Source organism: Gadus morhua, chromosome 21, assembly GCF_902167405.1.
Source record: "Gadus morhua chromosome 21, gadMor3.0, whole genome shotgun sequence".
NCBI lineage: Eukaryota > Metazoa > Chordata > Actinopteri > Gadiformes > Gadidae > Gadus > Gadus morhua.
In genome coordinates this window covers 1,271,011-1,297,182 of record NC_044068.1, presented here as the reverse complement: position 1 = coordinate 1,297,182, position 26,172 = coordinate 1,271,011, and the positions used below count along the sequence as shown (strand labels likewise).

Genomic DNA, 26,172 nt, shown 5'->3' with positions numbered 1-26,172 from the left:
AAACCTGGTGCTCCTTTGAAAGAAGGGTCGCTGCTGTGGTGTTTTTATTTAAATGAGTTTTAATGTGTCCTGTCTGGATGAGATGCGTTGCTTTGTGGATGGTAGGAGAAGAACATCTCAATGACAATACGGAGCCACACACTGCCACCTGGTGACACGTTTATTACTACACACACATGGAGTCCAAGTTTACTAAGCACAGAAGAGTATTTACAGAAATCAGTTTGCAACCAGCTTATGAGAACAGGTCAGGGTGAGGTCAGGGGGTGTGGTCAGGGAGGTGGGGTCAGGGGGGTGGGGTCAGAGATGGGGTCAGAGGGGTGGGATCAGGGGCAGGAGGTTATGGGAGGTGTGGTCGGAGAGGTGGGGTCAGAGAGGTCTGACAGTGAGGGTGAGGTCAGGGGGGTGGGGTCAGAGATGGGGTCAGAGGTCAGAGAGGTCTGACAGTGAGGGTGAGGTCCCGGGCCAGGGTGGGGGTGATGTAGCGCTCCTCCCGGAGGAGGCGTAGCAGGAGGTCCTGTGTGTCCTGAGGCCATCGGTAGACCCGGGTGTTCAGCAGCCAGCTGGGGACATGCTTATTCTGCAACACAGCACCGTCACCATAGCAACATGACTGTCACCCATAGCAACAACACTTTTACCATAGCAACAACAACGCCAACACAGCGAGATCACTGTCACCATAGAAACAAAACGTTCCCCATAGCAACATCACTGCCACCATAGCAGCACAACATTCACCATAGCAACATCACTGCAACAATAGCCACACAACTTTCACCATAGCAACATCACTCACCATGGCAACAAAACATTCACCATAGCAACAACACTGTCATCATAGTAACAACAGTGTCATCATAGCAACCTCATATCACCATGGTAACAACACTGCCACTATGCTTGTCCCTCACCTTGATGGCGGAGGGGAACAGGACCGGGACTAGTCTGAAGTTCAGCGAGCCTTGTCTGATGAACTCATTCTGGATCTGAGGCAGGAAGAGAGGGTCATCAATGCACTGTCTGCCTCCCCTCCCCCCCCCCCCCCCCCCCCCGGCCCTCAGTGGGAGGGGCTCGGGGAGCTCACCTGGCTGTGGATGTACTTGGTGTGGAGGCCGTGCTCGTCGTCCCCTTCCCCCTCCACGTCCTCCTTGTATTTGGGGCTAATGACCACGATGATCAACACCGATTTCTGGAACAAAACAGACGTCAGTTCAGACCTCAACCAGCTAAACTGACCCTAACCTAACCCTGACCCTAACCTAACCCTAACCCAACCCTAACCTAACCCTGACCCTAACCTAACCCTGACCCTAACCTAACCCAACCCTGACCCTAACCTAACCCTAACCTAACCCTGACCCTAACCTAACCCTGACCCTAACCTAACCCTAACCCAACCCTGACCCAGCGCTGACGCTAACCCGACCCCAGCAGTGTGTAGCTCACATTGTTCAGGTAGCTGTCCATCCACCTGGTGATGTCCATCCTTCTGACCGGATTATCAAAGATATCGATCTGGAGACAACACAGAACACAGTTAGATAAGTTAAGGGTCAGGGGTCAGGGGTTGAGGGTTAGTTAGGGGTCAGGGGTTGAGGGTTTGGGGGACATACCGCAGGTTTGAATCCCTGGTCAGAGAGGAACTTGCTGAAGGGAATCATGTCCCTGGCAGTGTCTATGGAGTAGGTTATGAAGACGTTCCCTGTCACACACAAACACACACATTACTTAACACATTCACACACAAACAAACCACACACAGGCATACACCTTACAGGACACACACACACACACACACACACACACACACACACACACAAAACACTTAACAGAACACAAACGCACACATTACAGAAAAACAACATGCTCACGTCACTCTTTCAGTGTGTGTGTGTGTGTGTGTGTGTGTGTGTGTGTGTGTGTGTCTTACTGCACTCCTCCGGCAGGCTGATGGTCCGTCTGATCTCCTGGGTCCGGTCCCCCTGCGGCAGCCCCGCGGGGTATGACGTCATGACGCTGACCTCCCCCATCCCACCACCAGGGGGCGCCATCCGTCTGGCGGGGCCGTCGCCCGGAGGGGGCCTGCCCAGAGAATCAGAACAGACGTGAGCCGCCAAAATAAAACAGCCGTAGCCGCAGTCGAATTACTCCAGGACTGGGACTGTACCAACAGGACTGGGACTGTACCAACAGGACTGGGACTGTACCAACAGGACTGGGACTGTACCAACAGGACTGGGACTGTACCAACTCTACTGGGGTGAGTTAGGTGTACCGGTGCTGAGGGTGTTGGTGGTGGTCGTCGACGTGGTTATTATGGGCTGGCTTCTGGCATGCGCACCCCCCGTTCATTGGAGCACCAACTGCCGTTCCTGCGGAGCAAGATGTTTCCGTCATATGTTCTGTTACAACAGTTCAAGTCTTCCCTTTGTTTTCTGATATCATTGTGGAGGTGAGGGGGTAAACTCCACCGTGGCGGGGGGGGAAGGGGTCCGACACCAGGGGGAGGGGAGGGTCCAGGCTCCGGGGCTCCTCCACAGAGCTCTCTTGGGGCCACAGTCTGGATGAACCCCCATGCTGGTCCTCCCAGCTCGGGGGACACCGTACCCTGTGGTGCATGTGGGACCCCTGGGGGCGGGGCCGCGGGTCCACGGGGAGGCGGGGCCTGGCCCTGGGGGCGTCGTCATCATTACACCGCTGGCAGGAGGGCAGCCAGGTGGCGTCCAGGCCTGACGCCATCGACATCGACTCGTCGTTCTCCACGGGGATGCTCCGGTGAAGGCAGAAACCTGCTCAGGCCAACTCCGTTAGATCACCTCTCCTCACATGAGACGACAACAGACCCTGAGCCATCAGCTGCTGCCCTAACTAACCCTCTACTAGCCCTAACCCTCTACTAGTCCTAACCCTGTAGTGGCCCTAACCCTCTACTAGTCCTAACCCTGTACTAGCCCTAACCCTCTACTAGTCCTAACCCTGTACTAGCCCTAAGCCTAGCCCTAACCCTCTACTAGTCCTAACCCTGTACTAGCCCTAACCCTCTACTAGTCCTAACCCTCTACTAGTTCTAACCCTCTACTAGTCCTAACCCTGTACTAGCCCTAACCCTCTACTAGTCCTAACCCTGTACTAGCCCTAACCCTCTACTAGCCCTAACCCTCTACTAGTCCTAACCCTCTACTAGTCCTAACCCTGTACTAGCCCTAACCCTCTACTAGTCTAACCCTGTACTAGCCCTAACCCTCTACTAGTCCTAACCCTGTACTAGCCCTAAGCCTAGCCCTAAGCCTCTACTAGCCCTAACCCTCTACTAGTCCTAAGCCTGCCCTATCCGCTAGCCTCATCCCTCTACTAGCCCTAATCCTCTACTAGCCCTAACCCTCTACCAGCCCTAGAGGGAACACATAGCAGTGACAGAGACCATTGGCATGAAGAGGTGTTGAAACCTTGAGTGTCAACAAGTTTGAAGACGGTTTACCTTTGAAAGGCTCCATTGGCTGGCAGGACGTGACGTTTTGGCTGAGCACCAGAAAACGAAAACACAGTAAAGTTAATCATTAACAGGGAAAACACTTGAATCGCTCCATAGTATGTCAACAAACACTTTAAACCCTCCATAGTATGTCTACAAGGCTCGTCCAATCCTCTAGGAATATACTTTAAAAACAACAACATGTTAGGAACAGAGCCATGAACCCCTTCTACACAAACACTTACTTCTACAAGTATCTGGATCTCCTCCAATCAACACACACCCAGCTGATCAGGACGCTGGTCAAACTACCGGACCGAACCCGCCCTCCGACCCATTCAGTCAAGCCTTCTGCTGGACCAGAATGAAGAGATCCGTGTCACGTTTTGCAGCTCCCTTGCGGTTGTCTAGCCCAACCTGTTCTGCTCTACCGGGAAGGACACTCCCAGAGCGACCGTCTGGAGGAAAGGTGTTATGCAAACCAGGTGGGGTGCGGTGTCCCAGTCAGCCAATCAGCTTTCAGTTTATTTTTTTGCAGTTTTTCTTTGCCAGTGACGTCACAGAATCATAACAGTAGTAAGCTGTATCAGGTAATAAGCATATACAAAACTATTTAAATTAAAATACTGAATGAACTAATAATAACTAATAATAATAATAAGGATCAAATAATACAAATAATGCAAATGACAATCAAAAGAAAGATGTAAATGGTTAGAAATGTTAGACTAGTACTCCACATTAAGGTGTGTTCAGGCGTTTATGAAGAATAAAAATAGCACTCATGCTGGTCCTGGTTAAATCCTGGTTCTGATTAAGTTCTGGTTTAGTTCAAGTTTAGTCCTGGTCCTGGTTTAGTTGTAGCTAAGTCCTGTTTCTGGTTAAATCCAGGTTCTGGTTTAGTGGTAGTTTAGTCCTGAATCTGTTGGGCAAGGGTTAATCCTGGTTCTTGTAGGGGTTAGTATCAGTCCTGGTTCTTGTAGGGGTTAGTATACCATCCTGGTTCTTGTGCGGGTTAGTATCAGTCCTGGTTCTTGTAGGGGTTAGTATCAGTCCTGGTTCTTGTAGGGGTTAGTATCAGTCCTGGTTCTTGTCCGGGTTAGTATCAGTCCTGGTTCTTGTGCGGGTTAGTATCAGTGCTGGTTCTTGTAGGGGTTAGTATCAGTCCTGGTTCTTGTGCGGGTTAGTATCAGTCCTGGTTCTTGTAGGGGTTAGTATCAGTCCAGGTTCTTGTAGGGGTTAGTATCAGTCCTGGTTCTTGTAGGGGTTAGTATCAGTCCTGGTTCTTGTAGGGGTTAGTATCAGTCCTGGTTCTTGTAGGGGTTAGTATCAGTCCTGGTTCTTGTCCGGGTTAGTATCAGTCCTGGTTCTTGTAGGGGTTAGTATCAGTCCTGGTTCTTGTCCGGGTTAGTATCAGTCCTGGTTCTTGTAGGGGTTAGTATCAGTCCTGGTTCTTGTAGGGGTTAGTATCAGTCCTGGTTCTTGTCCGGGTTAGTATCAGTCCTGGTTCTTGTAGGGGTTAGTATCAGTCCTGGTTCTTGTAGGGGTTAGTATCAGTCCTGGTTCTTGTAGGGGTTAGTATCAGTCCTGGTTCTTGTAGGGGTTAGTATCAGTCCTGGTTCTTGTAGGGGTTAGTATCAGTCCTGGTTCTTGTCCGGGTTAGTATCAGTCCTGGTTCTTGTAGGGGTTAGTATCAGTCCTGGTTCTTGTCCGGGTTAGTATCAGTCCTGGTTCTTGTCCGGGTTAGTATCAGTCCTGGTTCTTGTCCGGGTTAGTATCAGCCCTGGTTCTTGTCCGGGTTAGTATCAGTCCTGGTTCTTGTAGGGGTTAGTATCAGTCCTGGTTCTTGTCCGGGTTAGTATCAGTCCTGGTTCTTGTAGGGGTTAGTATCAGTCCTGGTTCTTGTCCGGGTTAGTATCAGTCCTGGTTCTTGTCCGGGTTAGTATCAGTCCTGGTTCTTGTCCGGGTTAGTATCAGTCCTGGTTCTTGTAGGGGTTAGTATCAGCCCTGGTTCTTGTCCGGGTTAGTATCAGTCCTGGTTCTTGTAGGGGTTAGTATCAGTCCTGGTTCTTGTCCGGGTTAGTATCAGTCCTGGTTCTTGTAGGGGTTAGTATCAGTCCTGGTTCTTGTCCGGGTTAGTATCAGTCCTGGTTCTTGTCCGGGTTAGTATCAGTCCTGGTTCTTGTCCGGGTTAGTATCAGTCCTGGTTCTTGTCCGGGTTAGTATCAGTCCTGGTTCTTGTAGGGGTTAGTATCAGTCCTGGTTCTTGTAGGGGTTAGTATCAGTCCTGGTTCTTGTAGGGGTTAGTATCAGTCCTGGTTCTTGTAGGGGTTAGTATCAGTCCTGGTTCTTGTAGGGGTTAGTATCAGTCCTGGTTCTTGTAGGGGTTAGTATCAGTCCTGGTTCTTGTAGGGGTTAGTATCAGTCCTGGTTCTTGTAGGGGTTAGTATCAGTCCTGGTTCTTGTCCGGGTTAGTATCAGTCCTGGTTCTTGTCCGGGTTAGTATCAGTCCTGGTTCTTGTCCGGGTTAGTATCAGTCCTGGTTCTTGTAGGGGTTAGTATCAGTCCTGGTTCTTGTAGGGGTTAGTATCAGTCCTGGTTCTTGTAGGGGTTAGTATCAGTCCTGGTTCTTGTAGGGGTTAGTATCAGTCCTGGTTCTTGTAGGGGTTAGTATCAGTCCTGGTTCTTGTCCGGGTCAGGGTTAGTCCTGCTTGTGCTGGAGGTTGGTGAGCACCACGACCCAGGGGCCTCCCGGGGGGCGGTCCTTGGGCTGGGGGAGGGTGTAGGCCCTCCCCCAGCCCAGGGAGGTGTTGGTCGGCCCGGAGCTGGGCTCCCCCGGGGCGCGCCGGCAGCTCAGCAGCGCCACCAGCTCCCGGCGGAAGCGGCGGCTGACCATGCAGTAGAGCAGGAAGTTGGTGGTGGAGTTGAGGTTGTGCAGCATGTTGGCCAGGTCGCCCGCCACGTTGATGGGCAGGCCGTAGTCGTTGCGGTCGAAGGCGGGGCTGTTGTACACGGTGCGCAGGATGCAGTAGGTGACGAAGCGCGGCAGGCTCAGCGCCACGAAGGCCACCGACACCGTGCCGAGCAGCAGGATGGAGCGGCGGACCAGGCTGCGCGTGGTCCGGCCGCTCATCACCCGCTGCTCCTCGCGGCTGAAGAGCCGGCCGGCGCGGCTCAGGTGGTACCCGATCAGGTAGTTGAAGATGATGAGGAGGACGACGGGGACGCCCACGGAGAGGATGCTGGTGACCCACACCAGCGCCGTGGAGTACGCCTCGTCGCGGTAGCGGCACCGCGGCAGCGTGACGTTGGCCCCGTCCACCGTGAAGTTGACGGGCGTCGGGGCGTTGATCCAGGCCATGGGCACGGACGCCAGGTGGGACAGCATCACCACGGCAACGCAGGTGATCCTGGGGACGCGGGGGCGGGACAGGTGGCGCACGGCGGCGGTGCTGCTGAGCACCACGTAGCGCTCGACGGTGAACACCACCACCACCCAGGAGGAGCTGTAGAGGGCGCCGTGCTGCAGGAAGGTCAGCACCTCGCACCAGGGCGAGGAGTGCCAGAAGGGCTGCAGCAGCCAGAAGTGGAGGGTGAGGTCCAGCAGGATGACCCACACCAGGTAGAGGGAGTCCACCACCGCCAGGCAGCTCAGGTACACCACGGCCGAGTCCGACATGCCACACCTCCGCACCAAGATCAGGTAGAAGGTGACCAGGTTGGCTAGGGTCAGAGGGTCAGGGGTCAGAGGGTCAGGGGTCAGAGGGTCAGGGTCAGAGGGTCAGGGGTCAGAGGGTCAGGGTAACACGGTTATAGGGTTAGGGGGTCTGGGTTACAGGTTTAGGTGGTAAGGGTTAGAGGGTTAGGCTAGGGGGTTAGGGGGTTGGAGGTTAGAGGGTTAAGGGGTCAGGGTTAGTTAAGAGGGTTAGAGTACAGAGAGGGGGAAGGAGTTGTTTTGATATTGTAACCACAGCACAAACAATAACATTACAAGCAACACAAGCTTGTACTGCTGAAAAAATACGTCATCATTTTGGATTAATGGGATCAAAAGAAAGATTTTGTGACAAAGGCCAGTGGTCAAACCAACCTGGGATACCCAGAATGCATAGCAAGGGGTAGTATAACTTCTGAACGGTGATGAAGATGGCTGTGCTGGTGCTGTCCATGATGAGTCAACAACCGCTACGGCATGCTAACACCTGCAATAAAACCATTAGCCAGGTCACAACAGCCTCGCTAACGCTCAGCTATCTAGGAGCTAACAGAACAAATGCTAACACCTGCAATAAAAACATTAGCTGGGTCATTATGGTTACGTGCTGAATGCTAACAGCCTGGCTAACGCTCAGTTCTCTATGAGCCAACCGCTTGGTTGATGGTGAGCTCTATTGAGGCTAGCAGCACACATGCTCACAGCTGTGATAAAGCCATTAAAGGCTCCTGATGGAGGAAAGAGCTGAAGACAAACAAAGAGCTTGTTTCACGCTTCAACTGCCTTCATAAAAAAATTAGAAACTGCTTTCCAGTCCATGAGTCACTTTCCATTTCCGTTGTGGAACCACGGATTCCACGACGATCAATGATTCTAAAAATGACATTTGAATTTGGGACCAAAATGGCGGTTTAGAATTTCTACATTTCGATCTAAGTTTTTAAAGTTGAGCAACAATATGTTTAAAGATACTAAATAAAACCACATATAGATTCCAGCTGATTTATTTTAGTAACGCAGTTTTCTTTGTCCATTTAATAACATGTTCATGCCCCTATCTCCAGCTCAGAACAGATATCTATCGGTTTATCTGATCTCTATCATTCATAGAATAGAATATAAGCTCTCAGTGCCTCTCAGTAGCATGAAATCAGTAATAAATCAATACAGTCAGATCAGATCAGTAATAAACCAGTATAGTACTAAATGAGAACAGTACTCGAATCAGTACCAAATTAGTACAGTTCTAAATCAGTATATTAAGTGCCTCTCAGTAGCATGAAATCAGTAATAAATCAATACAGTCAGATCAGATCAGTAATAAACCAGTATAGTACTAAATGAGAACAGTACTCGAATCAGTACCAAATTAGTACAGTTCTAAATCAGTATATTAAGTGCCTCTCAGTAGCATGAAATCAGTAATAAATCAATACAGTCAGATCAGATCAGTAATAAACCAGTATAGTACTAAATGAGAACAGTACTCGAATCAGTACCAAATTAGCACAGTTCTAAATCAGTATATTAAGTGCCTCTCAGTAGCATGAAATCAGTAATAAATCAATACAGTCAGATCAGATCAGTAATAAACCAGTATAGTACTAAATGAGAACAGTACTGGAATCAGTACCAAATTAGTACAGTTCTAAATCAGTATATTAAAAATCTGTAATAAATCAGTACAGCATTAAATACGGTAAGTAGGCCTATGGTATTAAATCAGTACTCAATCAGTACTAATCAGAACACTATGAAATCAGAATAGTACTAAATCAGTATGATAGTTTATCATTTCTTCATCAGTACAGAACTAAATCAGAAAAGTTCTAAATCACTACAGTATTAAATAAGTGCATTACTGAATCAGTGCAGTACTAAATCAGACTACTACTTAATCAGAACAGTACTGTCCATACATTAATTCATCAGTACAGTGCTAAATCAGAATATAAGCAGAATATTATAAATCAGAACAGTATAAAGGGCCCTATCGGTCCTGAAGGTTAATCACTCACAGGTGTTGATCCAGGTGTTCTGTCAGATGTGGAGACGAGGGTCAGAACTGGCTGCGCACTGCACGGACCCCTCACTGTATCGCCACGGTGATATGGGCTGGGTAACCTCGACGACCAATGATAGCCTAGCCATATAGTAGGGGCGTACTCCAGACTTTACTGGTCGATCGATATTGACAAAGTGCCATGGTACGATAGAACTACAATATGATAGAACAGTATTATAAAGAACTACATTATCAAAGAACCATATGATAGAACTACAGCATGTTATAACTACAGTATGATATAACTACAGTATGATAGAACCATAGTATGATAGAACTACAATACTATAAAACAGTATGATAGACAACTACATTATCATGTAACTGTAATATGATGGAACTACATTTTGATAAAAGCCTAGCATAACAGAGCTACAGCATGATAGAACCATAGTATGATAGACCTACAGTATGACAGGTACACTGTATGATAGAATACACACACACACACACACACACACACACACACACACACACACACACACACACACACACACACACACACACACACACACACACACACACACACACACACACACACACACACACCACACTTGGACATCTTGAACGGTGTAAAATGTTTATTGTTTGCTTTTATCCTGATCAAGAAAACAGTCAATGTTAAAAAAAAAAGAAGAAGTAATAAACAAAGTATAGTATTGACACATAAAATCTTGTACCTGTACATCTAAATACACAAAGAACCCCCTAGAGCCATCCGGAGATTCTAAAACCTTCCGATTCTACCTGGCCAATCAGGACGCGGCCTCTGCCAACGATGGAGGAAACTGCCGTTAAGGTTGGGCCGTGGTTCTCCTCTTGCGGACGTTCCCCGGGAATACATACGGAATCTAAATACAAAGGATGGATGTGCTGCCCATAACTCCCTGTACCAAACAGGCTAAAACAAAACCGATACCATTCCCCTGAGCTGTTTCATCGATCAATAGTGGAACTAAACATACTTTTGTTACATGGCTAGGGACACAGCCAATGCTCGCTGGCTCGCTACTCAAGCCAGCGAGCTATGTACCTCGGATAGCTCTGTAGCATCTTTTTTGGCTAGCTCCGTACTTTGGCAAGCTACTTACCTTGGCTACTTTTGTACGTCGACTCGCCATATGCATGGGCTAGGTTTGCTGGCTAGCTAGGTCTGTAAGCTAGCTTCGCTGGATAGCTAAGTACGGTGGCCAGCGTGCACATTGGATAATAATTCCTATAAATTAGTCACTGAATTCTTGTTTATAATAAAAAATTATAATAATTCTGCCAAACAATATAAGCTGATACACACTATTTCTCTTGAATTCTGACGCGTCCATCCTGTCATCATTATTGATATAGTAATGATGGCTGTTGGTGTCAGATTACTTTCACCGGAGCTTCTTATTACGCCGCGTTCACACTGTACAAGTCCGTCGACGGATCTCATTGATTTTCCATGGGGCGCTCTCGAAGTGCGCTGTGGGTCAATCCTTTCCGTCGGCTCCCTGGCCTGCGTCAAAAAGTTGACGCAGGCCAACTTTTCAGGCACGACGGATCCGTCGGCCAATAGAATCGTGTCCCCCCTTCTTCAGACAAGCCCTCCTTTACCCGTCGACGGACGTGTACAGTGTGAACGCACTGTGGAACACAGCGTGTTACCCTCCAGAACAGACCCTAAGCCCTCTTCATCACTCTTCATCCCCTCAGCCATCGGTTGCTCAGGGGGTTCCAGAGGGCTCTCCCTGGTGAGTCTGCAGGGGCTTCCAGTGGCCTAGGTGGGCTCCAGTCCGGGTGAGACCAGGTCTAAGAGAGACCAGGTGAGACCAGGTCCAGGTTAAAACAGGTAAACCAGGTCCATGTGAGGCCAGGTCCAGATAAGACCAGGTAGACCAGGTCCAAGAGGGACCAGGTGAGACCAGATAACACATGTTCAGGTGATACCAGGTAGACCTGGACAAGGTAGACCAGGTAGACCTAGTCCAGGTACACCAGGTCCAAGTGAGACCAGGTACACCAGGTCCAAGAGAGACCAGGTGGACCGGGTCTAGGCCGGAACAGGTAGACCAGGTCTAGCTGAGCCCAGGTCCAGGTGAGCCCCGGTATACGGGCTCACAGGTTGTCCCCGGGCTGGTACTGGGGCTCGGTGGCGGTGAAGTAGTCTTCCAGGAAGGCCTGCAGGTACTCGAAGGTCGGCCGGTCCTCGGCCTCGCTCCGCCAGCAGAGGATCATCAGGTCGTACAGGGAGGGGGGGCAGTCCTGGGGGAGGGGCATCCTGTACCCCCTCTCCACCTGCTCCAACACCTCTCGGTTGTTCATCCCTTCACACACACACACACACACACACACACACACACACACACACACACACACACACACACACACACACACACACACACACACACACACACACACACACACACACACGGTCTCTGTTATAAACCAGTCAATCAACAAACACCAGTCAAAATAAAAATGGCCTGCTCCCTTAGCAACCAGCTCTCTCCTCACCTGGTCCCTTAGCAACCAGCTCTCTCCTCACCTCGTCCCTTAGTAACCATCTCTCTCCTCACCTGGGTATGGTACCCGGCCCTTAGTAACCATCTCTCTCCTCACCTGGGTATGGTACCCGGCCCTTAGTAACCATCTCTCTCCTCACCTGGGTATGGTACCCGGCCCTTAGTAACCATCTCTCTCCTCACATGGGTATGGTACCCGGCCCTTAGTAACCATCTCTCTCCTCACCTGGGTATGGTACCCGGCCCTTGGTAACCAGCTCGGTCAGCAGGACACCAAAGGACCAGACGTCGGACTTTATGGTGAAGCGGCCGTAGAGCGCAGCCTCCGGGGCCGTCCACTTGATGGGGAACTTGGCTCCTGATCGGTTGTGAATAACATGACACGATAGTTATATATTATTATAAAAAACATAGTCGGCATCTGTTTCTGTTGATACCTGGATTTTTATTGTAGGAATGATTATATTGGATTGGTAACCCTTGTAGATCAGGCCCTGATTGCACGAAATGTTTTCGAATTTTATTGCCGATATGCAGGTCTCTATACGCCCACAGGGGGCGCTATTATTCACGGTCAAAGCCAAACGCTAATCCCCGCAGCACTGATGTTTGAACATTTCTAAAACTTGAAAATTTCTGCCTCTTTGGCCCATTTATGTCAGTCTGGATTTATTCTCTGTACAGTGTGTGTGTGCGTGCGTCTGTGTTTGTGTACCTTGGCGTGCGGTGTACTCGTTGTCCTCTATGAGTCGTGCCAGACCGAAGTCGGCGATCTTACAGCCCAGGCCCTCGCCCACCAGGATGTTGGCGGTGCGCAGGTCTCGGTGGATGTAGTTCATCCTCTCGATGTAGGCCATGCCCGCCGCCACCTAGCAACCACACTGTTACCTAGCAACCACACACTGTAGGCCATTCCCGCTGCCACCTAGAAACCACACTGTTACCTAGCAACCACCCACTGTAGTTCATCCTCTCAATGTAGGCCATGCCTGCTGCCACCTAGCAACCGCACTGTTACCTAGCAACCACAGACTGTAGTTCATCTTCTCTATGTAGGCCATGCCTGCTGCCACCTAGCAACCACACTGTTACCTAGCAACCACCCACCATAGTTCATCTTCTCTATGTAGGCCATGCCTGCTGTCACCTAGCAACCACACGGTTACTTAGCAACCACCCACTGTAGTTAATCTTCTCTATGTAGGCCATGCCTGCTGTCACCTAGCAACCGTACTTTTACCTAGCGACCACAGACTGTAGTTCATCTTCTCTATGTAGGCCATGCCTGCTGTCACCTAGCAACATGTTGTACCTGAGCAGCCATATCCACCAGGTTGGGAAGCTTCAGTCCTCGACCTTCTACGCCCTTCAAGAAGTCCAGCAGACTTCCTACACACACAAAAACACACACTTATTACTATACTATATTACTTATTATTGTAATTATTCTACATACAGCAATATAGTATAGTTATTATATGATATTATAGGGCTGGGCAGGTTGGAAAAAAATGAAAATATAGAGGGGTTTTGTTATTTCTTTAAGGGTTATTGTTACGGGTTTAGGCTTGTTGATATTGTTAGGGGTATGTACTTATTGTCGCTTTGGATAAAAGTGTCTGCTAAAGGTTACTGTTAGGGGTAGGGTTATTTTGAGGGGTTAAGGGTTTAGCTCAGGGTCAGGGGTCACGCTCAGGGTCAGGGGTCAGGGGTCATACCGTTGCCCATGTACTCGGTGACAATGTAGATGGGCTCCTCTGACACCACGGCGTACAGCTGCACCAGCTTGTCGTGACGGAGCTTCTTCATGATCTGAGCCTCCTCCAGGAAGGACTCCGGGGACATGGTGCCCGGCTTCAGGGTCTTCACCGCCACCTTGGTGGTCCCGTTCCACATGCCTGCACACAGCACAGCCTCAGACAACGCCACCCAGCCCCCAACAGCACAACAGCACGCCACGGGATGCGTGAGGGGTAGGGGTAGGGAGCTCACAGTTCTGCGTGCAGCACGTTTGCAAAGATCCACATCAGGACTCCCAGACGCAGCGCAGCTCTCTGAGCCGCCTGCGCTGGTTCGTGTTGTAGAGTGGGGTACTTACATCCGACCACTGGGGGCAGTAGTGCCATTGCTGTGTACAAGAACCTACTGGCAGCTATCCCACTAGTGAATGAGAGGTAGCATTGATACCTCCAAAGCATGTTCATTGTTACACAGTGGGGTGGTATAGCGTTCCTGACCCCTCATTAAGATGAACTAACGAGTAAATCTGTTAAAACGGTATCCTGAGACCACTCCATTGTAAATATTTGGAAACAACAATTCATGCATGTGAAAGAGCTGGAGCCAAATCATTAAAATAAAGAGCAGTGGGTGTGTAGTCACCGTGCACACGTGCTGACAGAGAAGAGTGATTTATCCTTTATGAGGATTGGGTAGGTTTATGAGGACTAGGTTTATGAGGACTGGGTAGGGTTAGGGTTAGGATAGGTTGGGGGGTTTCACACAAGACTATACTCCCTAAGTGAGCTGGGTTGCCTGCATGCGAACAGCTTGGAGGGAAAATAGAGTAGACATTTGTATACATGTCGTAAATATAACTCTAGCATTAAATATAATAAGATCAGAGTGCAGGAGGAGAGAAGGGTGTTGGCTTTGTTCGTCTTACCAAACCAGACATCAGCGAAACAGCCCGCCCCTAGTTTGACCTCCAGCTCCAGCGAGGTCCGGCTCACCTCCCAGGCGTCATGAGTCAAACCCAGAGTGCCCGGCGTGCCAGTCACACACACACCGGTCAGAATATAACACAACCCATCTGCACTCTCTACAGGGGGGGGGCGGAGGGATGGAGGGAGGAGAGGGGGGAGGGGGGGAGAGGGAGGATGAAGTGTTACCACGGAAACATGCAGCATCAGCACCAGGGCGGCCATCACGGGCGCCACAGACAGAGGGGTCCCCACCAGGTCCTCAACCCTCCGGCCCCCCCTGACCGGGGCTTCCTAGACTAGGTGTTTGAGGGTGGAGCGGGGGCCTCTGTCTGGGGGCCCGGTGCCCCCCCCGTGCTGGGGGGTGGGGGTCGGCCTACCCATCCAGACCTCCCCAAACTGCCCGTTGCCCAAGCGACGGAGCAGCAGCAGCGAGGGCCGCGGGATCTCCCACAGGTCCCGCGTCTTCACCGACAGGTCGCTGAGCCGGGGGGTCCCTCTGTAGCTCGGGACCACCAGGCGGTAACACAGACCGGCCGCACGCTCTGGGGCCGCACACAGACAGGCAAGCAGGCAGGGAGACAGACAGACAGGAGACAGACAGGAGACAGACAGACAGACAGACAGACAGACAGGAGACAGGAGACAGACAGACAGACAGACAGACAGACAGACAGACAGACAGGAGACAGACAGGAGACAGACAGACAGACAGACAGACAGACAGACAGACAGACAGACAGACAGAAAGGAGACAGACAGGAGACAGACAGACAGACAGACAGAGAGACAGACAGACAGACAGACAGACGGACAGACAGACAGGAGACAGACAGACAGACAGACAGACAGACAGACAGACAGACAGACAGACAGGAGACAGACAGACAGGAGACAGACAGACAGAGAGACAGACAGACAGGAGACAGACAGACAGAGAGACAGACAGACGGACAGACAGACAGACGGACAGACAGGAGACAGACAGACAGGAGACAGACAGACAGACAGACAGACAGACAGACAGAGAGACAGACAGACGGACAGACAGACAGACGGACAGACAGGAGACAGACAGACAGACGGACAGACAGACAGACGGACAGACAGGAGACAGACAGACAGACAGACAGACAGACAGACAGGAGACAGACAGACAGACAGACAGGGAGAGAGACAGACAGAAGGGTAGAGAGACAGACAGACAGGCAGGGAGGAAGAGGGAGCAAAGAGAGAGAGATACAGGCAGAGGGGGAGAGAGGGAGTAAGAGAGAGAGACAGACAGGCAGAGGGGGAGAGAGATAGATGGACAGACAGGCAGGGAGAGAGGGAGACAGGGGGAGAGAGATAGACAGAAGTAGACAGACAGGGAAACAGACATAGGGTGTAGAAGAGAGACAGACAGTGAGAAGAGAAAGAGATGATGAGCAAGGTTAGGGTTAGCAGAGAGTGGAGAGCAGGTTGTAGTCGAAGAGAAGAGTGTGAAGTCTTGCAGCAGAAGTTCAACACAACAGATGGAAACAGCAGAATATAACATCCGGAGCAAGAACCCGTGTGGGTGTATCTATATCATTGATTTTATAAAAGAGATAGAAAGAAAGAAAGAAAGAAAGAAAGAAAGAGAGAGAGAGAGAGAAGCAGATAGTAAGAGGGACAGAGAGAAAAAGGAGAGAAAGACAGAGAAAAAGGAGAGAGAGAGAGAGAGAGAGAGAGAGAGAGAGAGAGAGAGAGAGAGAGAGAGAGAGAGAGAGAGAGAGAGAGAGAGAGAGAGAGAGAGAGAGAGAGAGAGAGAGAGAGAGAGAGAGAGAGAGTAGGAAGAGCCTTAAAACTGGACATATCTCCAACTACTGGTATCGATATACACTCCACAGTCTTTTATATGCAGATGATCCAGTCCTACTGTGCCCAACCCGTGAAGGACTCCAGCAACACCTGGACCAACTCAACCTTCTAAAGGTTCTGTAGGACCTGGTCCCTTACAGTCCAACTGAAGGAGACAACATGACAACAGGACAACATGACAACAGGACAACATGGTCTTCTGATTAAGGTCTGGGCTCCAAGACCACAGACATCAATTCTACTTTGAAGCGATCAATCATACATGAGACACGCTTTGAACGTAATCCTCATGAAACCTAGCTGCTGGCTATCCATCCGGTCACGTGACCGTCTTGTGTGTTCCAGCGACGTGATTGGCCGGTACCTGAGTAGTGCAGCACCAGCTGTTGCAGCGTGTGGAACTGTGCGCGCGTAGTGATGTAGTACCCCCCGCTGTCCAGCTGGCGGATCTTATAGTGCTTCACGTGGTCGCCTTTGACGTCATCAGAGTCCCTGATGGACAGGGAGTACGTACCTGGAGGGCGCAGAAAGGGTCACCAATGGGTACGCGTGCGTGTGTATGTGCGCGGGCATGCGCGCGTGTGTGTGTGTGTGTGTGTGTGTGTGTGTGTGTGTGTGTGTGTGTGTGTGTGTGTGTGTGTGTGTGTGTGTGTACCCGGGCTGGTCTCACTCTCCCTGATCAGGTAGGTTCCTCTGAGGTTCCCGGTGGACAGCAGCTGCCTCTCAGCCTCCTTCCTGCTCAGCTTCCCGAAGTACCAGCTGCACACAAGACACAAAACCAGCTACACACAAGACACAAAACCAGCTACACACACGTTATAACTGCAGCACGGGCCAGCTTTCCATCGCTCACTCAGTCGGTCCTTGCAGCTTACAGCATTACATCATCATGACATCATAGCTGCTGTGATTGTACCCATACACACACGCACACACGCACCCACAACCACACACACACACACACACAGTGTCTTACTCCTCTGCCTGTATGGAGTTGACGGGGGCGACGTAGTTACTGGGGATGTAGCCGCTGTTCCCGGTAGAGAGAGAGCGAGCCTCCCACCAATCGCCCTCACTGGAGAGAGAGAGAGCAGACCAGAGGCTAGCGCACAGGCTGTCAGGCTAACATACTGATGCAGAACGTACATGATTCGTCAGGCTAACAGGCTATTAGCTAATGTATGTGGTGTGCCAAGTTAACAGCTAATGTATGTGCTACATCATGCTAACAGGCTAAGAGCTTATGTATGTGGTATTCCAAGCTAACAGCTAATGTATGTGCTACATCATGCTAAAGGCTAAGAGTTTATGTATGTGGTATTCCAAGCTAACAGCTAATGTATGTGCTACATCAGGCTAACAGGCTAGCAGCGGACGTACGTGCTGTTGGTGATCTGGAACTTCTCTCCTTTCTTGAAGCTCAGGTCGTCTTCTGTGCGGGAGCTGTAGTCGTACAACGCCACGAAGAGCGTCACTCCTGCTGAAGAACCGTTCAGTCAATACTAACCATCACACCACTAAAGAACAGCTCAGTCACTACTAACCATCACACCACTAAAGAACAGCTCAGTCAGTACTAACCATCACACCACTAAAGAACAGCCCACTACTAACCATCACACCACTAAAGAACAGCTCAGTCACTACTAACCATCACACCACTAAAGAACAGCTCAGTCACTACTAACCACCACACCACTAAAGAACAGCTCAGTCACTACTAACCATCACACCACTAAAGAACAGCTCAGTCACTACTAACCATCACGCCACTAAAGAACAGCTCAGTCACTACTAACCATCACACCACTAAAGAACAGCTCAGTCAGTACTAACCATCACACCACTAAAGAACAGCTCACTACTAACCATCACACCACTAAAGAACAGCTCAGTCACTACTAACCATCACACCACTAAAGAACAGCTCAGTCACTACTAACCATCACACCACTAAAGAACAGCTCAGTCACTACTAACCATCACACCACTAAAGAACAGCTCAGTCACTACTAACCATCACACCACTAAAGAACAGCTCAGTCAGTACTAACCATCACACCACTAAAGAACAGCTCAGTCACTACTAACCATCACACCACTAAAGAACAGCTCAGTCACTACTAACCATCACGCCACTAAAGAACAGCTCAGTCACTACTAACCATCACACCACTAAAGAACAGCTCAGTCAGTACTAACCATCACACCACTAAAGAACAGCTCAGTCACTACTAACCATCACACCACTAAAGAACAGCTCAGTCACTACTAACCACCACACCACTAAAGAACAGCTCAGTCACTACTAACCACCACACCACTAAAGAACAGCTCAGTCACTACTAACCATCACACCACTAAAGAACAGCTCAGTCACTACTAACCATCACACCACTAAAGAACAGCTCAGTCACTACTAACCATCACACCACTAAAGAACAGCTCACTACTAACCATCACACCACTAAAGAACAGCTCAGTCACTACTAACCATCACACCACTAAAGAACAGCCCACTACTAACCATCACACCACTAAAGAACAGCTCAGTCACTACTAACCATCACACCACTAAAGAACAGCTCAGTCACTACTAACCATCACACCACTAAAGAACAGCTCAGTCACTACTAACCATCACACCACTAAAGAACAGCTCACTACTAACCCCAGGCAACCATCACATCACTGAGCGTAACCATGGTGACCACCACACCTGCGTTGGGCGTAACCATGGTGACCGCCTCACCTGAGCTTCCTCTGGACAGGGTGCCTGTGTGCATGGAGGTGGTGGGCCCCCCAAAGACCTGCCCGATCGGGGGGTGGTAGTTGTAGTTGGGGATGGCTCCTCCCCTGTTGCTGGGGTAGGCACTAGGCTCCGCCCCATAAGCAGGCTGTGCTCCATAACCGTAGGAGGCGCTCGGAGGCACGACGCTATCAGCTGGGGTCAGCTTGTCCTTATCCTTGCAGTGTACACAGCCCATTATAGTACACCTGTGGAGACACAGCCCATTATAGTACACCTGTGGAGACACAGCTGGTTAGAGTACACCTGTAGAGACACAGCTGGTTAGAGTACACCTGTAGAGACACAGCCCATTAGAGTACACCTGTAGAGACACAGCTCGTTAGAGTACACCTGTAGAGACACAGCTCATTATAGTACACCTGTAGAGACACAGCTGGTTAGAGTACACCTGTAGAGACACAGCTCGTTAGAGAACACCTGTAGAGACACAGCCCATTGTAGTACACCTGTAGAGACACAGCCCATTAGAGTACACCTGTAGAGACACAGCCCATTGTAGTACACCTGTAGAGACACTGCTCGTTAGAGTACACCTGTAGAGACACAGCCCATTAGAGTACACCTGTAGAGACACAGCCCATTATAGTACACCTGTAGAGACACAGCTGGTTAGAGTACACCTGTAGAGACACAGCTCGTTAGAGAACACCTGTAGAGACACAGCTGGTTAGAGTACACCTGTAGAGACACAGCTGGTTAGAGTACACCTGTAGAGACACAGCTGGTTAGAGTACACCTGTAGAGACACAGCTGGTTAGAGTACACTTGAATACAGCCTATAATATCAAATTGGAAGAGATGGTGTATATACTATTATACCTGTATACAGCCCATTTTGTAAAAGATGGCTGGTAAGAAAGGTTCCACAGAAGAACAAGGCGGTTGGATGTTGGAGTAAAGGGAGAAGATGCTCCACTAAAGGCTGAGATCAAGCTGTGAGTCTTAAAGGTGACATATTATACTAAGTGTGAGTATGATTAGCCGTTAAAAGTCGATTGAAAATCTGCCTCTCTGTGTCTTGTAAATCACAGGTGGGCGCGCCCACCAAGATGTATGACGGATAGATGAGCAACGTTTGCTACAGTCCACGGGGTAGGCTGGTAGACTGATCTATCCAGCGCACATTTAGGTGGACACGCCCACTTGTCATAAGGGGCAGATTTTCAAAATGGCTTGTAACGGCTAAACCCACCTGGTGGCGTGTGATGGGACCTTTAAGAAGGAGCCATGGCGTCCGTCTCCCCGTCTGTCTAGGGGGGTGCCAGACCGCTGAAGGACCTGAGGTCCCGGGTACGAGTGTAGGCCATGGGACGCCCTGCCCGAGACCTGGCCTCCTAGCACCCTAGACTCCTAGCACCCTAGAACCCTAGCACCCTAGCACCTCAGCCTGCAGCAGCAGGCAGCAACACCTCCGCAGCACCTCAGCAGGATGTGGCGAGCAGCCCCACGGAGACGATGCCGCGAGTCATCTCCAACCAAAGACAGAGAAAGCCCCACGCTCCGGCAGCCTCTTCATCACGTTGCTAGGTTACCACATCCCCCCCTTACCGCCCACTTCCTGCCAGCGAGCGGGCCGACGCCATCACGCAGAAGGGGCGGGGCTATGCTGTGTGTGTACCCAACTCAACTAACTATCTACTAAACTATCTGACTAACTTAATGTTACCTGTCCTCCAAATGCCTCGTGGCACATAGGGGTCCAATGCAGAGGCTTAGGTCCCTAACTAACTTATACCTACAATCTAACTATCTACTAAACTAACTCTCACCAGACTAGCTTTCTACTGAGGGATCGAGGACAGGCGTGATGCGTGCAGCTGACGTCAGGGATGATTTTAAGATGGCGCCTGACTCACACGACGCTTTGCTGGAAACAGGAAGTCTTATCACCACCAGATAAAGAGAACAAGTCCGAGTGTTATGCTTTGCTACGAATACGGTTTGGTGAGCTGCTAATAAACCTTCAGCTGTATCCCTGACCACATTCAGATTCAGACTTTATTGTCATTGTGCAAACTTGTACAACGAAATGGGGGTGGTGCTCACTAACCATAGTGCAAAATAAAGCAGAGCAAAAAGCAAAATAAAAAACACAAACAACAGCAATAGGCACAATAAATATAAATATGCAGACATAAAATATAAGTGTCTTTTTCTTAAAAAAAATACGGTAGAGGATTTCACATGTCCGTTGGGGGGGGGGGGCAGGCGTTTCACATGGTGTCTTCATGTTCACAATCACACACTAAATAGAAAAGTCATAAACGCACTTCACTGAGCCGTGCAGATGAACGGATGACGACGATAGATTAATCAAATGAGGACATGAGGAAGACCAGAGGGAGAGATTGTGTGAGTGACAGGAAAGAGAAACGATCGAGATATATAGAGATATAGGCTCAGCTCAAACCCTAGCCTGAGCAAGTTCAGCCTTTTAGTTACAATTTCAGCCTTATAGCTACAAGTTCAGCCTAATAGTTACAAGTTCAGCCTAATTCAGTGGCAAGAATAAGTTTAGGCACCCATGCTAAAGTTGCCTAAAAAGAGGAATAAAAAAATTACCTTTTGGAAATGAATGCCTTAATAAACAAATGAGGAGAAATCCAACCCTTTAAGCCACCAATTTTCGTTGTGAATGAATAATGTATCGTACATAAATAAATGTTCCTCATTAAAATACAGGGTGCATAAGTATAGGAACCCCTATGTTCAATTCCAATAGAGGCGAGCAGATCTTTATTTTTAAAGGCCATTTATTTCATGGATCCATTATACTATGCATCCTGATAAAGTCATCTAGGCCTTTGGAATTAAAGTAGCCCCACATCATCACACCACTCCTAGAGATTGGCAAGCATAGTGCCCTGGATCCATGAAATAAATGGCCTTTAAAAAATAAAGATCTGCCCGCCTCTATGGGGAATTAACGTAGGGAAAAGAGTTCAGCCTTATAGTCCCGAGCTCAGCACAGTAGTAACAATAGTTTAAACCATGTGGATGAGGAACCGTTCAGACGGCCGGGAGCTCATCGGACCAAAACACCTAACCTCAGAGTAGTGTAGTACTGTGTTGAGTAGTGTAGTACTATGTTGAGTAGTGTAGTACATGTAGTATTAGGTTAAGTACTATAGTACTACAAGACAGTACTATAGTACTGTCTTGTAGTACTATTTTAAGTACTGTAGCACTTTCATGGAGTAGTGTAGTAGTATGTTCAATTCTGTAGTACGGTCTTGTTGTACACGTATTACTGTGTTAAAGTACTGCAGTACTGTCTTGGAGTACCGTAGTAGTATCTCAAAATACTTCAGTCCTGACTCGTAGTACAGTCTTGGAGTAAAGTAGTACAGTCAGTTTGACAGAATGCTATTCATCAGTATTTAACCACGGGGCCGGAGGAAGGCTCCTGATTGGTCTGCAAGGCTCTGTTTACGTCCTGCTCCTTGGAGGCGGAGGCTCTGGCCGCGGGGTACGCTCAGAGACCCCCTGATGATGCATTCAAAGTCTGTTTGCCTCGCCGGAAATCCATGAACACAAGTGTGTGGATTCTTCTGCTGTAAACAAAAGCTCTGTCTCTCTGTGGCCTTCATACATATTTAATGAGCCGTCCACAGCGACGCCCTGGCCCGGAGGAGGCCGCGCTAAAGGCCGCGCCGAAGGCCGCCTTCTGCCCAACAATGGCCGCCCTGTGCCACCGCTGGGGAGGCGCTCAGAGACGGACCCTCGCTGCTGCAGAGGCACCAGCGCACGTCAAACAACAGCGCACGTGAGACACCAGCGCACGTCAGCGCACGTGAGAAACCAGCGCACGTGAGACAGCCGTGCACGTCAGAGACCAGAACACGTGAGACACAACAGTGCACGTGAGAGGCTCGCTGATGCAGAGACACAAGTGCACGTCAGACACCAGTGCACGTGTTATAAAAGTGCACGTATGATACCCGTGCACGTGAGATACGGGGTGCACGTTAGACAACAGTGCACGTGAGACACCAGTGCACGTGTTATAAGTTTACGTATGATACCAGCAAACATTAGACAACCGTGCACGTTAGACGACAGTGCACGTATAATACCAGTGCACGTGAGATACCAGCGTGGGTAGAGACACCAGCGTGGGTAGAGACACCAGCGTGGGTAGAGACACCAGCCTGCGTAGAGACACCAGCGTGGGTAGAGACACCAGCCTGGGTAGAGACACCAGCGTGGGTAGAGACACCAGCGTGGGTGGAGACACCAGCGTGGGAAGAGACACCAGCGTGGGAAGAGACACCAGCGTGGGAAGAGACACCAGTGTGGGAAGAGACACCAGCCTGGGTAGAGACACCAGCCTGGGTAGAGACACCAGCGTGGGTAGAGACACCAGCACGGGTAGAGACACCAGCGTGGGTAGAGACACCAGCCTGGGTAGAGACACCAGCCTGGGTAGAGACACCAGCGTGGGTAGAGACACCAGCGCGGGTAGAGACACCAGCGTGGGAAGAGACACCAGCGTGGAGACACCAGCGCGGGTAGAGACACCAGCTTGGGTAGAGACACCAGCGTGGGTAGAGACACCAGCGTGGGTAGAGACACCAGTGCACGTACATCGCTTCCTGTTTCTGGTAATCTTTGAGATGACTAAATTATTTCAAGAAGATGAACGTTGAAGATAACTTGCTTGTTGTTAAAAAATATATATATAAAATAAAAGGAATTATAAAAAAAAAGATAATTTAACTAGTGGAGAAGATTAACCTCTTAAACAACTCTAGTTGAGAAGATGGAACTTTGAGACAACTAGACTAGTGGAGGAGTTTAAATGAGGTCAGATGAGCCTTATTGAAGCGTTCAGTGAGGAGACCTCAGGGTTAGACAAAGGGGATATCAGAGGATCTGAGAACGCAGAGAGCATTGACCTCTGGAACAGGTAACTCACTTCCTGTTTCTGGATCACAGATGACGGCCAATAGACAGCTAATCTAGTTGTCTGAAAGGTCAATCTTTGAAACTAGTCTAGTTGTTTAAAAGGTTCATATTGAAGACTAGTCTTCAATATGAACAACTAGACTAGTGGAGATGATTGTCCTTTTAGAAAACCTCTAGATGACTTCCTCTGTGTTACTGTTTGGATGAGGTCATTAAACCCTTATTAAAGTGTTCGGAGTCAGAACGTCCGGGAGGAACGTGGATCTGAGAACACAGAGAGGGTTGCACTCTGGTTAGGTGCATCCCTTCCCGTTTCTTGTAAACCTTACACAACTAGTCTAGTTTAGAAGATGGACCGTTCAGACATGGACTAGTTGAGAAGATGAACCTCTTAGACACCCAGGCTAATTTAGAAGGAAGACCTTTTAGACACCTAGTCTAGTTTAGAAGATGAACCTTTGAGACAACTAGACTAGTTGAGAAGATCAACCTCTTAGTCAAACAGACTAGTTAAAAGGTTTGAACCTTTCAGAGAACTAGTCTAGTTGAGAATATTAACCTTTTTCAAAACATCTGAATGACTTACTCACGTATTTCTGTTTTAATGACTTCAAAAAGTGTTCACTGAGCGACTCAAACATCTGCCGGATCAAATACTGGATAAGAAATACGAAGGCCCTATTTATAATAATATTATAAATACAGTATACTAATATACTTGCATATCAACGAAAATAACCATGAGTATATTTACTGTACTACAATTACTGTTGTTAATACTGTTCAGAGCGTCACCTCACAAGGCTACTAACACACAGATCTTATCTTCACAAAATCATTTTGATCAGTTTAATTTTAAATAAATGAATACAAAGTGTGATGTCTCAGTGAGTAGTGGGTACGAATTGAGGAGCGCGCGCGCACACACACACACACACACACACACACACACACACACACACACACACACACACACACACACACACACACACACACACACACACACACATACACACGCACACACACACACACACACACACACACACACACACACACACAGACACAGTATCATCAGCACACAATGAACACACAGACACGCACACACACACACACACACACAGACACAGTATCATCAGTACACAATGAAAACACACACACACACACACACACACACACACACACACACACACACACACACACACACACACACACACACACACACACACACACACACACACACACACACACACAAACACACACAAACAGACACACGCACACCCCCCGCCGCCCCACACATAGACACATTTTAAGGGTATTCGCGTACAGTCCGCTACACTAGCAAGTCGTCATCATTGTGTGCGTGTGGCTGCCATTGATGCTACGTCTGAATCAGAATGATATCTAATATAGAAACACATCATATGTTATAGATAAACACATAAACATGAACGTGAGAGTAGAAGCAGCGTCTTACCGCGTCTAGGATCCCGTCGCCCTGTGTCCCATCGCGACACCAGCGGAACGCTTCAGATTCTGTCGCCCGGAGACTGACAGGAGCGGCGGCCAATAGCAGGCCGCGGCTGCTCCCTGCGCCTTTCAACAAGCCACCTCCTTCATTATGATTCTCGGTCTAGATCCATATGTATATATTTATAAACATGTATCATAGCATAGTTTCTTTAGGACAATATGTACATATCTCTCTCTCTCTCTCTAAATATATATATATATATAGAGATAGATAGATAGATGATCTAGAGCCCTATCACCTATTATCTTTAATCTGCTATAGCCATATTATCGTTTTATCCATGTATGTATGTCTTTATATCTTTATAATGTATTTTGTATATATGTATTTATATTAGGCCTTCTATATTGACTGAATTAGGCCTAGCTATATCATTGATATAGGAATTTAGCCATATTATATAGATATGTTATATATCTATCCAACCATATTAGCTATAGTGATATATCTGTTTATCTATAATATATATAGAGAGATTATCTATGTATTATACATCGAAATAATATATCTATAACTATATAATCTATTGTCCTATATTTCCATAACCAAAATATCTACTGTCGCAATATTATATATAAATGAATAGTATCGACGGTTTTACATCTCTATTGTTATCTATAT

At 48.7% G+C, this 26,172-nt stretch overlaps 3 protein-coding genes across 11 annotated transcripts; all 3 read right to left on the bottom strand.

Annotated features, from left to right (window-relative positions):
* Positions 1-131: 131 nt before the first annotated feature.
* Positions 132-3,915, bottom strand: traf3ip2a (TRAF3 interacting protein 2a). 2 transcript variants are annotated; one of them, XM_030345223.1, is made up of 10 exons: positions 3,721-3,915; positions 3,482-3,522; positions 2,475-2,792; positions 2,279-2,375; positions 1,934-2,085; positions 1,617-1,705; positions 1,450-1,518; positions 1,088-1,192; positions 915-989; positions 132-580 (listed from the first exon to the last, which is right to left on the bottom strand). In XM_030345223.1, the coding sequence occupies exons 2-10, from the start codon at positions 3,495-3,497 to the stop codon at positions 431-433; spliced, it is 1,071 nt and encodes a 356-aa protein (XP_030201083.1). In that variant the 5' UTR covers positions 3,498-3,522; positions 3,721-3,915; the 3' UTR covers positions 132-430. The 2 variants fall into 2 exon arrangements, with proteins under 2 accessions (XP_030201083.1, XP_030201084.1); XM_030345224.1 differs by having other exon boundaries at positions 3,482-3,530; positions 3,721-3,910.
* A 150-nt stretch (positions 3,916-4,065) lies between these two features.
* On the bottom strand, positions 4,066-7,742 carry LOC115534345 (probable G-protein coupled receptor 139). Its single transcript, XM_030345258.1, has 2 exons — positions 7,566-7,742; positions 4,066-7,198 (listed from the first exon to the last, which is right to left on the bottom strand). The coding sequence occupies exons 1-2, from the start codon at positions 7,642-7,644 to the stop codon at positions 6,177-6,179; spliced, it is 1,101 nt and encodes a 366-aa protein (XP_030201118.1). The 5' UTR covers positions 7,645-7,742; the 3' UTR covers positions 4,066-6,176.
* A 2,079-nt stretch (positions 7,743-9,821) lies between these two features.
* Positions 9,822-25,566, bottom strand: fynb (FYN proto-oncogene, Src family tyrosine kinase b). 8 transcript variants are annotated; one of them, XM_030345167.1, is made up of 12 exons: positions 25,495-25,566; positions 19,053-19,297; positions 17,681-17,780; positions 17,277-17,375; positions 16,956-17,059; positions 16,665-16,814; positions 14,839-15,003; positions 13,475-13,654; positions 13,069-13,145; positions 12,472-12,625; positions 11,983-12,114; positions 9,822-11,558 (listed from the first exon to the last, which is right to left on the bottom strand). In XM_030345167.1, exons 2-12 carry the CDS (start codon positions 19,285-19,287, stop codon positions 11,350-11,352), a joined length of 1,605 nt encoding a protein of 534 aa, XP_030201027.1. In that variant the 5' UTR covers positions 19,288-19,297; positions 25,495-25,566; the 3' UTR covers positions 9,822-11,349. The 8 variants fall into 8 exon arrangements, with proteins under 8 accessions (XP_030201027.1, XP_030201034.1, XP_030201031.1 ...); XM_030345174.1 differs by lacking the exon at positions 14,839-15,003 and adding an exon at positions 14,422-14,577; XM_030345171.1 differs by having other exon boundaries at positions 17,681-17,777.
* Between the last annotated feature and the right edge of the window lie 606 nt (positions 25,567-26,172).

What these genes read in the sequence shown, in the direction of transcription:
- traf3ip2a (XM_030345223.1), bottom strand. An exon ending in ACCAGGGATTCAAACCTGCG is followed by an intron (nt 1,519 to 1,616) that starts GTATGTCCCCCA and finishes TGTTGTCTCCAG; the next exon opens with ATCGATATCTTTGATAATCC. An exon ending in TGGACAGCTACCTGAACAAT is followed by an intron (nt 1,193 to 1,449) that starts GTGAGCTACACA and finishes GTTTTGTTCCAG; the next exon opens with AAATCGGTGTTGATCATCGT.
- LOC115534345 (XM_030345258.1), bottom strand. Translation starts at nt 7,644, where the DNA reads ATGGACAGCACCAGCACAGCCATCTTCATCACCGTTCAGAAGTTATAC. An exon ending in ATGCATTCTGGGTATCCCAG is followed by an intron (nt 7,199 to 7,565) that starts GTTGGTTTGACC and finishes CTCTGACCCTAG; the next exon opens with CCAACCTGGTCACCTTCTAC.
- fynb (XM_030345167.1), bottom strand. Translation starts at nt 19,287, where the DNA reads ATGGGCTGTGTACACTGCAAGGATAAGGACAAGCTGACCCCAGCTGAT. An exon ending in CCTGTCCAGAGGAAGCTCAG is followed by an intron (nt 17,781 to 19,052) that starts GTGAGGCGGTCA and finishes ACGGTTCTTCAG; the next exon opens with CAGGAGTGACGCTCTTCGTG. An exon ending in TTCCAGATCACCAACAGCAC is followed by an intron (nt 17,376 to 17,680) that starts GTACGTCCGCTG and finishes CTCTCTCTCCAG; the next exon opens with TGAGGGCGATTGGTGGGAGG.